Source organism: Mesitornis unicolor, unplaced genomic scaffold (assembly GCF_000695765.1).
Source record: "Mesitornis unicolor isolate BGI_N332 unplaced genomic scaffold, ASM69576v1 scaffold31421, whole genome shotgun sequence".
Classification (NCBI taxonomy): Eukaryota; Metazoa; Chordata; class Aves; order Mesitornithiformes; family Mesitornithidae; genus Mesitornis; species Mesitornis unicolor.
The window spans coordinates 31,134-43,982 of NW_010162263.1; the positions used below are offsets into that span (position 1 = coordinate 31,134).

Sequence of the window (12,849 nt, forward strand, 5' to 3'; positions counted from 1 at the left end):
GGCGCAACCTTTGCCACACTGGTAAATCAGAATATCGGAAGACCTGGAGTTTCCTTTCTCTTAGCTGCACTGAAAAAGTTTTCTTCTAACCTGCACTAAGAAGAATTTGATCCTCTCTTTTTCCTCTCGGTGAAGCCTCATTTTAATTTGCAGAATGAGAGGGTGATTTCTGACCTGGGCTGCAGCAGAACAGGTGATCTTCTAGGAGGACCTGAAAGGGGGAGGGAGGCTCAGCCAAGGAGGAGAAGTACAAAAGTAGGGGGGCTGGAGTCCTAGGAGGGGAGCAGAAATCCACATGTAGGGAGAGCCCTGATGGATGGGAGAGAGATGGAATTAAGGAGTGAAAGGTAAGGGCCACCCTTAGAGAATGATGGTGAGAAAAGTGGTGGGAATAATGATGATGAAGGAAACAAAATGTGGGTGAGATGAGCATTAATGAAAGGAGCAGCCAGGAATGAGGATGGGGGAAGAAATAAGACCTTTCCAGGAGAAAGGGAAGAGAGGAGTACAGAGAGATCCTTTTGGTGTAGGATTGTGCTGCATGGGGGGCACGAGGGTGTTCAGGCAGAGGCGAAGGCACAGAGGTATTAGAGAGCAGCCTGGGAAATGGAGTGACTGGAGGAGCTGGATGGCTGAGAAGGATTGCATGGGGCTCCCAGCGGTCTCCTTTTACTGAAGTGAGATAATTCAATTTTTAAAAATAGTGTGGGGATTCATAGTTTACATTAGTGTGTGGAAACTAAAGTCAGTCTTTGTACGCCCACAGTGAGGAATGTTTTTTCTCTAGGTTTTTTTTTTCCCCCTTTTTTATTTCTTTCTGGTGATGATAAGCCAGTGATAAATTGCAGTCATGTCAGAGTCTGCAACAAATGTGTGCTTCAGAAAGGTCTCTCCCAACCCCCTTGGGTTAGGTGCCCTGGCAACGGCCTTGTCCGTCTGCACAACAGCAGAAAAAAAGGGGATGTTTACTGTTACCGGCGATAAAGGAAATCTCTCCCGCTTTTCAGTTTGAAGTGGGAGTCCTTGGGAATGAGGGTTGGGAAGTGGGGGTTTCCCAGCCCTGCTGTTGGCAGCAGCCTGCCCGCTGCCTGCTCCTGCCAGCGCTGCCTGCTCCCCATGAGCAGGTCCCCGTACCACAGGCAGCTGCTGCTACTGAACAAGGATTTGATGGGACTCATCTTTCCTGTGTAGGGCAGGGGGTTGTAATTTCTGCTTTGAGATTTTAAATAATTACTTTAAGTGAAAGCAAAGAGCTTGATCTAATGAGCATATAAAGATTGTATGGTTCTGCCTGGGCTTGGGCTGCATCAAAGCAATCTATAGATCCGTGAAAAATGGAATTACTTCAGTATTACCGCAGTGTGAAAGGAGTTTCCTTTTGGATCTATGATGGGTACCTTTTTTTTAAATAAACAGGATAAGGAATTGTTATGGACTGAAGGACACACGCACTGTTTTAATCTCAGTAGAAAATTATTAATATGCTTTCCTTATATAGTGTAAATACAACCTAGGAATTCACATCAGTGCCTTGGATGAGTTACCAGCACACTGGGACACTGAAGAAATGTGATGCGAAAACAGAGTGCAGCTCAGATGAAATTGTCTCTTGCTGTTTCTCAATAAAATTTTGGATATTTGGTTCTTGGTTATAAAACACTTCAAGTATGCTTTCTTCCAACAGTGTACCTGAGGTAGAGTACTTGATACGAAGAACTATTACAGATGAAGCTAAGGAGTAGTTAAATATGTACAGTTAATAAGAGGAAAGTCTTTTAATATTCTGTGTTATATAGTCTTCATTTCTAGGTTTGTACTTGATCAATGATCAGACAAGATCAGCCTGTGTTTTTACAGCCATCTGTGTCCAAATCCGTCGTATTTATTCAGACAAATAAAAGCCAAAATAGGGGCCTGTTAGCCCTTTTAGGTGGGGTTTATGCACATCCTGGGCCAGGATTCTAGTAGTGACTTTGGCCATAAATGCTGTGATTTGAATTGATGGGACACTTGCTTTTTGTGAAGGGTGGGTTGGGTTTGTTTTGTTTTGGGTTTTTTTTTAACAGTTAGGAAATAGCAATACTGTGTATAAATAAGCATATATAGTTATCTAGAGATCTGTATGAAAATAACGTACAAATGCAGTGCTACTGTCGAGGGACTTGATCTCTTTTGAAAGATCCAGGCAGCCCTTGTTTCTATTCATAGGATATTTCTTCTGCTTTTGGCTTTGACAGAGGAGAGCTGGCCTAAGGGAACTAGCAAATCCTTCCTCAAGCTGCTGTGCTGTAAATATCATAAAACAGCAATTCAGGTTTTATTTCAGCAGAATTTTGTGAACCTGTGCCTGACTGTGGGATGCACTCTTGAAGAGTCCTACAAGTGAACTGCTTTAAAGAGCTATTTTAAACTGGTTTAGTGTATAAAGGAAAGGAAACAGGAAAATGGTATTTTTCAAGGGTGGATGATATAAAACTGTGCACTAATTAACTTCTGGGTTCATGTTTTTTATTTTATTACTCTTTGCCACAACCCTAAAAGCATTTACTGGAGTAGTCAATGCAACCAAATGTCATGCAGGGGTTTAAGTAATGATCTTAAGCAAGAGTCCGAGGGTCAAGGCAGATTTAAGCACTTTGTATCGCCAAAACTGCATTTATACTAATCTTCTCTTTCTTGTTTATGAAACAGCACTTGTCTCAGAAACAATAAATTCTCAACTTCTGATTTCTTACCAGCCAGCAACAGGGAGAACACAAACATATTGCGGAAGCCACTCAAGAGTGGAAGACAAGGTTGAACAGGATTTGGCCTAACTCCGAGGAGTCAAGGCCGCTCTTCATGGCTTGCTTTGCATTTTTAAACCTTAACAAGTCCTAAGAACCCCGTTCCTCAGTTTGGTTTATATAATATTTACCTAGACTAACATGAAGCTTTCCATCCCAAATGAAAAGCACGATTAAATTAACAATGTTAACTGTCAAGGTTTAGGGCTGGGCTGGCCACTAAATCCTGGAGAGACGCTCTCTATTAACCCCTCTTCCCTCCCCAGAAGGGAAGAGAAAGAGAAAAAGGGAGAGAGACTTTATGGGTTAGAAAATAAACTAACAGATTTAATGAAACAGTAATACTAATACTACAGGATAATATTGTAAATAGGAAAATAATGAAATATATATATGAAATATGTACAAATATATATAAAACCAATATAAAATCCTCCTCCACCCTCCCCCAGTGATGAATACGTCACCGGAGGCTCTGCAGAGCAGGGCACTGGAAAAGTCCCAGACCAAACTCAGCAGCAGGTGGGAGCAGGATGCAGAAACACACAAATCAGGATCAGAGGCAGGCAAGCTAGCAGGCTTCTGCTCCGACTTTGGCTGTTGAAGGGGTCGAGATGGAAGGAAGGGTCAAGACCCTCGTGATCCCTCAGCTTTATACCAAGTATGACATATGTGGGATGGAATACCTCGTTGGTCAGTTTTGGGTCCACTTACCCCCCCCATAAGGCGCAGACACAACACCCAGGGTGAGACAGTGACCTTGAACATTGTCACTCATAGTAGCATGCACTGGAAGAACGTGCTGCTAGTTTCAGCAAGTTCAGTCACTTGGATGAGACTGAGCTGAAAAGTAAAATCACTAAATAGAAAATTAGTTCTATTTAGCTGAAACCAGGACATTAATTTATTCCTAATTAATTTCCTACATTGCACATAGACAGAATGAAGCTCATCAAAAATGTTATCAGAAATTTGTGCTATATTGTCTGACTCTGTCTAAAAACATATCACATTGTTCATGTAAAATCATAACTATTTTGGAGCATATTTCATATTATGAATAGATAAAGTTAATAGAACATAGAGTATTTTTTGAACTACTAGCTAGAAGAAGAGGGAAAAAAAACTTGAAAAATTCAACTCCCAAATATTGTATAAAGATGCTAGCACCACCCAACTTCCTATTCCTCCATTGTTTCTGCAAAATAAATACTGAAAAACAGATGTCTGGAACATAATGAATTTGAATGTCCCCCATAACAAATTGTTACTTGTAAGCTGGAAAGGGCTTTATGAATTTTACTTTATGATTCACTCTGTTATTACCATAAAAATTGGGAGTTGCACAGAAATGCGTTCAAGGGAAGAACCAGTAATATTATTTACAGCTTGATCTTGTTGGTTCAGATACCAACTGTATGAATTCAGACTTTTTCCCTTATGTAAAGTCTTCAGCTGCTGCCTTTACTGGATTTAGAGATTATTAAAAAAATCGTGATAGCAGCTGAGGGAACAGTCGAGAACTGTCTGTCCTATACTGTCTGACCCCGACCAGCTTTTCTCCACGTGGTTTTAAATCTTCCTGTAATATAATTCGGGACCAGTTCTGATACATTTTAATGCACCTAATCTCTGTGAGCACAGGTTTTGTACAGCCAGCGTGCAGAGCTCTGGGTAGTCAGCTATTGGGACTACTGTCAATCGACAATGACTGCAAAATTAAAATAGATCTTGGGGTGTTACAGAAAGTCTTTCATCGCGGCAACATTTTCCCTGCAAATTTAAAGCAGCTACAAGTGAAGAGCAGCGCTTTGAGCGGCTCATTCTTATTCTGACTGCAGCTTGCACTGCAGCATTTCTGCACCCTTCATGTTTTTCTATTAGAAATGGCATATTAAAGAGATCCTCTTAAAATTTTTCTGAGGCTTAGAGAAGCCCTGTATAGAAAGTGTAGCCTGCTAGGCTGGGTAATGGTTTGCCAGTGTAGTTCGTGGCTGATGCTGGCTCACTGAGTGAGCCACAGAAAGACTCTGCCCAGCCCCTTCACTGCCCTGGCTGCTAGCTGGAAAGTAGACATATAGATAATAATATATTATAAATGTGTCTTTCTCTTAGCAGAGTTCTAGAATCTATTTAGGTCTATTGAATTTATTGATGTCCTGCAGCACAAGACGGTATCTGCTGTTCTGAGGAAATTCTGTTGCTAATGTTGACTGGACTTTATTGTATTTTTTATTTTCTCTCTGTTTTTCTTTGTGGGGTGTTCCTAAGCTCTGTAGCTACAAGAGAAAAACAAAGGAGTAGGATTTAATGCAGAAGTCTCCAGAAATATTTCAAGGGATGGAAAAAAAAAGGTTATTCCATTTCATATAAGAACTGTGGTGAATACTGAATTGTGAAGGACTTTATCTGAATAACTGCAGATATGTTGTGGTTTGATGGTTTTACCCTAAATATCCAAAAAGGATGTGTATGACTGTACTAGAAATCCCTATATATGTGTCTTAAATACAGTCCTAGGAGTCTTTAGATGGTTTCCCAAATTAGCATCTTAAGATGAAAGCCCTGACCAAAAAAAATCTCTTTATTTCTAATTAACCAAAGTATTGCAGCAGTATTTCAAGTAATGCAATGCATTATTCAGGAGATATTTTGGGGTTTTATTTCTGCATCTTTCTTGTGGCCAGGGGTTCTGCCTAAGAGACTTTGCATTTTTCTCAGTCTTCAAGTATTGATCAGTTAATTTGTTTGTCAAGATTATAAACAGTGTTGGCTTAAAGAAAAACCAAACCCACACAACAGCCAAACACACAACTAATTGGTTTTCCCTATAGCTTTCTTTTCTTTAGATCAGCCGTGATATTTTTTTCTCCAAATTCGTTGCTAGCATTTTTAGTTCAATAAGGTTTTAGCTAGGTCCTATTAAGCTCAGATTTCATGAGAAGCTGGAAGAGTAATTGAGAGCAAGCATAAAAACTCCCAGCACTCAATCCCTTATTCATCTTGGTCCATGTACATGATACATTAATGCTTATTATTTATTTAAATGCTTCAAATAGGTTTGAAACCACAAAGGAAGACAGTCTGCCTTGTGAAGTTTGAGATATAAAAGACTGGCCCGCTGAGGGCTGTATTTGAAAGCCCAGAGAAAAAGGAAAACAGAGGATTTAAATACATTCAGCCCATAAATATGCTGTTTCTGTTGGTTAGCATGGAAGGAAATGTCTCAAGGAATTTGAATTAGCACATAGTGATGGTTTAGTGAAATGGAGTCAGGACGGTACCCCACTTCAGCGCTCGGCTGTTGGACTTCTCCTCCTCCCTCCCGTCCTCACTGCCAGAGCCCTTCACTGTGTCCACCTGAGCCATCAGCCCTCTTACAGCACTGAAATCAGCTCCCAGGTTCTCAGATAACCACTTTCGTGCTGGTTCTGCACCACCCTGCACACCTGAGAGATATTCTCCATCAACATTGACTCTGTCACTTCAGTGCTTTCTTTAAAAATCCCTTCTGATGCTCTTTGCCTTTATTCTGCAATGTTCTTTGCAGTGCCTGCTGTGCCCATGTAGGTAGATTGCTGTTGTCCCCCATTGCCTTGTGCTTATCATCTCTTTGCTGTTTCTGTTCCCATACTGTACGTGCTGCCAGGTAGGGAGGATACATCATTTTTTGATGTGTGCGTGGTGCCTGCCACAATGGGATTCAGTTCTGCGACTGAGCTGCCTCAGAGTTATTGGAGAAGAGATACCTGCAATAACCACCCTGGTTAGGATGTGGTGGGAAGGCAGCAGAGGAATGGGGCTGCCGGGAAGTGTTCGTAGGCTCTCCTGCTGTTGGCAAAGAGGTGAAAGTGGGAAGTAATGGAATACGAGGGTATATTGATTGTATTCTGTGGGACAAAACTGTATTGTGCTTGTAGACAGTGACGGGAAATTTAGAGATTATATGGTGGGAAGAGGGATTTTGAGGCATTTAAGGAGGCGGAGAGGTTACATGTTCAACAACAGGCTTGAGAAGGGATTTGAATGATTTCCTTTATGTGTGCATTCAGAAGAAAGGTCAGTATGATAATGAAGGACATTAAAGAGAAAGGAATTTTGATCAAAAGAAGTGCGATTTTTAGGGCTTGCATAACTAACAGTTTTTAAAATAGGTGAGAAGCACTGCTATGCAGATTCAAATAAGAGAGATGGGAAACATGAGATCAGGCATCAAAGGTGATCCTGTAAATGTATGATTTTCTCTGTGACAGAGTACATGGTAGTGCTGTCTATTGTAATAAGAAATAAGAGAAAGAGAGATTTGAAATGCTAATAATAGTGTTCAGTTCCTGGCTTCAAGACAGGATGCTGAAGACTTTTATTTTTTTATTTTTTTTAAATGAATGGCTGGACTGGGGGAAAAGCTGGAGTATATTTAGGGAAAAGGTGCAGAGTAGGCAGGAAACGAATGGTTTGCACTGTTAATGAGCTGGTAGTAGACAAATCACTTGTGCTCAGCCTCTGCCTTTCTTCCCTCTGTGTTACAGGCCAACAACAAACCGGAGATCGAAGCAGCCCTCTTCCTGGACTGGATGAGGCTGGAACCACAGTCCATGGTGTGGCTGCCCGTCTTGCACAGGGTGGCTGCTGCTGAGACCGCCAAACACCAAGCCAAGTGTAACATCTGCAAGGAGTGCCCGATTATTGGATTCAGGTACCAGCTCACTCCTTTCCCATGTGTACTACTGCTTGGTGGATCAAGAGTTCCGCTTGTTTCCAGGCAAATCATATGGTCGATTTTATGTGTGGTGTTCAGGGAAAAAATAACTGTGATGGGGCATGAAGGAGAGTGACATCTAGATTTGGTACAGAAGTTCAAGAGTTCAGTGGAACAAAAATAATCTCTCAGTTAAGATACAGCCCTTTCTTTGCGTCCCAGTCCTTCCATACCACAGCCAAAGTAATTGTGGATTGCACAACTACTACACTTCGCTTTACATGCAATCTGTCCTATACATGCAGTTAGGTTTTTCTGAATTGAATCCTAATTAATTGCTTTCTGTCATGGCATAAAGCAAGGAAGTGCCTTGGAAATTCGCAGACGCGTAAAGCTACATATGCGTTTCTCAGGGAAAGAATGTTCTTGGTGGAACATTAACCTGGAGTGGGGGAAATGTTGCTGGTCTATTTAAACATCTGGATCAACACCATGGTTGCCATGGCAATGAATAAGTCGCTGTGTTGTAAAATGGCTGTGTTGGTACGCCTGTTGAGAATCCACTTAACGGCTAAGTAAATACTCACTTCCAATTATGCCTGGACTTGTTTTATCACTTTGCTTCTCAATAGCTGCTTTGTATGGTTTCTGTCCTTTTTATGCATGGTCTTCTTTTACCATTGGCATTTCTCATTCTATGGTATCCTGTTGTTTACAAAGAGCTTTCTGTAATTTTGTTTCTAAAACCCAAGCAGACAACAGCAGCAAGCAGTGCTACATAGAAAAGTCATCTCTCTAACCTGGGAGAGCACGAGTGTTGCTTTTATGCCTGTAGTGGGGCATAAAAAGCCCGTAATTCTCCTACGCAATTTCACAGGCAGTGGGGAATGGGGGAAGTAATGAAGATACTGCTTTGGTTTGAATCTGAGTTTTTCTTCAGTGAGACTGTTCCTCTAATCATTTAAATTCTTCTCCTGGTTTTATTCCCCTTGAATATCTTAACTGTGAAGTGATAAATATTATTGAGGAAGAGCTAGGAGATGACTTGTGTGTAGTTCAACACATCCACAAAGTCTAATTTTCCCGTTCCCAGATACAGTTTATGAAACTACTGAATTACTCACATGGTTTTGTATAAACAGCCAAAGACAAGTAGGTGGAATTGAGAAATGCAGCATTTGGAAAATCAAAGGATGGCAAGTAAATGGATAGTCTGTAGTGAGCATCGAGAGCTCGGGAAGCAGACACTGCAGCTCTCCGTGTCCAACTTTACTTGTCTGATCTCATCTGGCTCTTACATTTATATAACAAATCTATTGTCATGATAGTCGAATCTGTCTGTCACAGATTTTTTTCTCTGGCTCTGCAAGTCGTTGAGAGCCTGTGTACACACTTGACAAAAAGACACTGTATTGGAAGGCTTTGAGAAAGCTAATACTGTGTGCCTCAGAAGGTGGAAAACAATGCTCTTTTGAGGTCATTGTGACTGAGCTGCTTCGCATCTTTGGAACAAGACAACCCTTATGCCTCCGGCTCTTTCAAGCACTTCAACATACCAGATACAGCAGTTAGCTGCCTCAGAGAGCTGATGAGATTAAATAATGGCCTGAAAGTGCATTCGGAGTTTTGCATGGATGGAATGCCAGAGAGGAAAAGTATTTTGATAGAGGAAGGACACTGACAAATTCCTGCCTTGTTTGCAGCACTTAAGAGTTTGCTGGAGTCACTTGTTGTTGAGGAGGGCATTACCTATTTGAATTCTACTTCCTCAGGACATTCTGTGTTAAGAATCATGATGAAGGGCAAAAGAACTGAAATTAGCGTTATAGAAACAAGCATGCTGGTGTTTTTCCTGTTTTAAGAGCGAGCGTGTAGATGTTTGATAAACGTCTGAGGCAGCAATAGCTGTCCCTCAGTGGTGGAGGGGCATTGCCCAGCGTTACACACCACATTGATAGAGAAGAGACTACTGATGCAGAAAACGTGACAAGCTGATATGAAGCATTCACATACAAAGCTCTGAAGCTATGGCTTTTTTTCCTCCTTCTCTTAGGTACAGAAGTTTAAAGCACTTTAACTATGACATCTGCCAAAGTTGCTTCTTCTCTGGCCGTGTTGCAAAAGGTCATAAAATGCACTATCCCATGGTGGAATACTGCACACCAGTAAGTAGCTGTTTTACTGACCCTTACTGCCCCTTCTTATGTAGAAAGGAAAAACTTCATTTCCTATATGCAAGGTAATGGAGCATTTGAGTGGCTTTTCTTCCCCTCCCCATAATTAAATCACCTTTTATGTACTGTACATGCCAGCAATCTCCGATGCATAGGAAAGGATTTTACAGTGGTTTGAAGTAAATTGAAGCTCGTTGTTTGTACAATACTGTGTTGTAATATATTATGTGCTAATGACTCATTCCATGTTCAGTGCCATAGTTCACTTTATGGATTCTGCAAGGAGCCTGTGATTTGTCTAAATACTCATTCATATCTTCGGCTGCAATGTTTTCTCCGTATCAGTGTGAGATTTTCCTTCCTTTCCTCAGCAAGTTGTTTTCCCTGCCACACTATAATTGCATTATGAAGTTATTTACTATTTAGTAGTACCTTTGTATTGTGTAATCACTTGATGTTATGAAATACCAGGGAAGCTTTCAAGAGCAGCAAGCTAGATTTCATCTCTGAAGACTGGAAGCTGACGTGTGCAGTGCAGTGCAGATGTGCTGCACTGATGGTGTGGTGAGGGTCTTCACCCTTGTTTCACAGCTCTCAAAAGGAATGCTTTTGTGTAAACATTTCTTTCATACCAGGCAGCTGGCAAAGGTTAATTCCATATTGCTCCGTCAGTGTGCTGCTGCTTCTTTTTTTGCCACTCATGACCAGGGCAGAAAGGTATAAATTAGAGGAGCTCACAAGTTCCCTTTCCGCGATGCAGCGTGACTGAGCTTTCATCTGCCTTTGCTCTTGTTTGTGGTGGTCTTGAAGCAGTGCACTCTCTGGTTGTCATTTCCTAGAGTGATGGGATCATTCCTCGTCTCGCACTCTCATCTGCGGGTCAAATATAAATGGTGAAAATAAAGCATCAAAATTGTACGTGGGCTAGCCTCATAAAAGTATATGAATAGTCTTTACATCTTTGTCCAAACAAAAAGACTTGGCCAAAATAAGACTCTTGCCTTTTCTTAAAAACTTAGGAAAGAGAGAGGAAAAATTATTCCCCTGAAATATTATAGTAAAGCGGAACGAGTATTTTTGTAGTGTTAATTTATGGATATTTATTTACGTTATCCATCAACTTTTGCTGCAGCATTTAAATGGCAGTATTTAATCCGAATCTCTGCAAGGGCAACTGATGTGTGTTCGCTAGCTCTTTGTGACTTTTCACTGGCTGCTGCTTTTTCGGCGGTGTCCCCTGGGGGCTGAGGTTCCTGGAAAGGGCAATGCCACAGCAGTCGGAGGGAAGTGCTGGCGCTGCCAGGGCAGGTCTGAACAGATGCCTCCACCTCAGGCTTTCCTAGAGCAGGCTCTCATGATCCCAGCTGTAGGCAAAGCGAGTGACCGACAGCATTAGAGCATTCCTTCCAGCTGCAGCTGAATACCTCCTTGCTAAATTGGCTACCGTGTTCTCGTTGCTGTTTGCCACTCTTATTCTTGCTAATCAGTGACAGGGGAGATTTGTGAATGGTGCACAGAGTGCGCAAACAAACATCTTGCTACTGTTTTCTTAAGCTGTTCGTAGGATGTGTTTTGAGGAGAGAGAAGCAAAAAAGGATTTTGAGACATCCCCACAGCCTGCAGCAACTCATTGCAACCCAGGGTCTGGCAGGTTTCTGTTCTCCCTAAAAATACAGGTTACTGACAGGTGAACACAGTGGTGAACAGAAAACTTGCGACCGCATCCAGTTTGCCGGGTCAGAATAAAGAACCGTTCACAGCCAGTTCATTTTTTTGTGAATCCTGGACTCCAGCAGCCCATGCTAATGTGCTGTGCCTGGCTGCACCAGCAGCCAGTTGAATTAGAGAAGGATTAACTGAGGGGAAAAAAAAGTGAATGTGTCACACAGCAAGCCCTGATCTTTTTTTTGTGTTGCTGCTATTGAAAAAATAAACCCAAGTGCTGTGTGACTGAGCAAGACGTCCACTGAAGCTATTGTGTCTAGTATGTAATTGTTTTCTAAATGAATGAAAAGGGATTTGCAGGTTGCAGAGCATTTTTTTTCTCTTCCTGCAGACAAATCTCTCACCTTAAAGGGCATTTTGGCAGACAGAAGACGTGATGCCTTCTTTGATGTATCTACGCTATAGCTAGATGTGCACAATGAAGTGTTTTGGTATTTTTCTTCCCCCTCCCTCTTACTTCCACGAAATTTTGGAGCACTGCAATCTTTAAGTCTGCTTGTGGGGAATTTGAGAATTCATGCTAAATATCTGAGGCATGTGATAACTTTTCCTTTCCTGCAAAAGATTGAGGCAGAAGAAGGGCAAGGAAATTCCCTAATTTTAATTTAGACAGAAAAATTGCAACAATTATTCCTGAAAGCAACACATCTTGATTTATTGTTCAAAGAGAGGTGCCTTTTAAGAGACTTCCAATGAAAAAACATATAGAGCGGGATTTAAATGTAGCATCATTTTTCTGTTTGGGTTTAACGAACAGTGACACGCCAGCATAAAAACCACCTTGTTAGGAGGAAGCATGTCAAACCAAGACACCTTTCTGCAGCTGGTGGTTACAATTGGGGCTGAGGTCTGGGGTGGATGTTTGGCCAGACACTTTCTTAAACCAAACGGGAAAAAGATGGTGGGAAAGTTCTCCTTATATCGTGAAGTAGTTTTAGAATAGTTTTGGAACCTGCTTGGCCCAGCTGCCTATATATTGCTTTGATGCTGGGATGCTGAAACTCCACTGTTTCTTCCACATAAATCGGTTTTGCTGAGAATTTTGTTTAGTATGATTTTACTCTGAAAATCATGTGGAATAAAACATCTATGGAATAAATCAGAAAGTTTGGCTGAAAATAGCCTAAGCCTATCATCTTGTCCACATAATAATCCCATTTTCTTTGCATTTCGTGTGCTCCTTGAACATTTTTGAAATGGAAATTGAATTGTATGAGAGGTACCTGGTGCTTCTGGTTGTCACTGGAAGATGTATTTTCTTCTCGGCATCCTTGTGTTACCAACTACAGCAGCAAAGAATGTTTTGTTGTTGATAATGCCTGAAAACACTTAACTCAGATTGCAGTGAAACGCAATGGAAAGTGCTCACAACATTGAAAATAGACAAAGCAGAAATATGGTTAAGAATGCCACAGGTGAACAAACTGAACAGAAAGCTGTGCATAATCCATTTGTAGCGAGACTA

General features: G+C 41.3%; 1 protein-coding gene across 1 annotated transcript in view; it reads left to right on the forward strand.

The window, feature by feature from the left end:
- Positions 1-12,849, forward strand: part of LOC104547760 (dystrophin-like) — a gene marked incomplete at both ends in the record, with an annotated part of 73,386 nt that overhangs the window by 24,495 nt on the left and 36,042 nt on the right. Inside the window, 2 exons of the mRNA XM_010193577.1 lie at positions 7,316-7,482; positions 9,539-9,650. Of these exons, the coding sequence (XP_010191879.1) occupies positions 7,316-7,482; positions 9,539-9,650 (279 nt within the window). The remainder of the gene's footprint in view (positions 1-7,315; positions 7,483-9,538; positions 9,651-12,849) is intronic.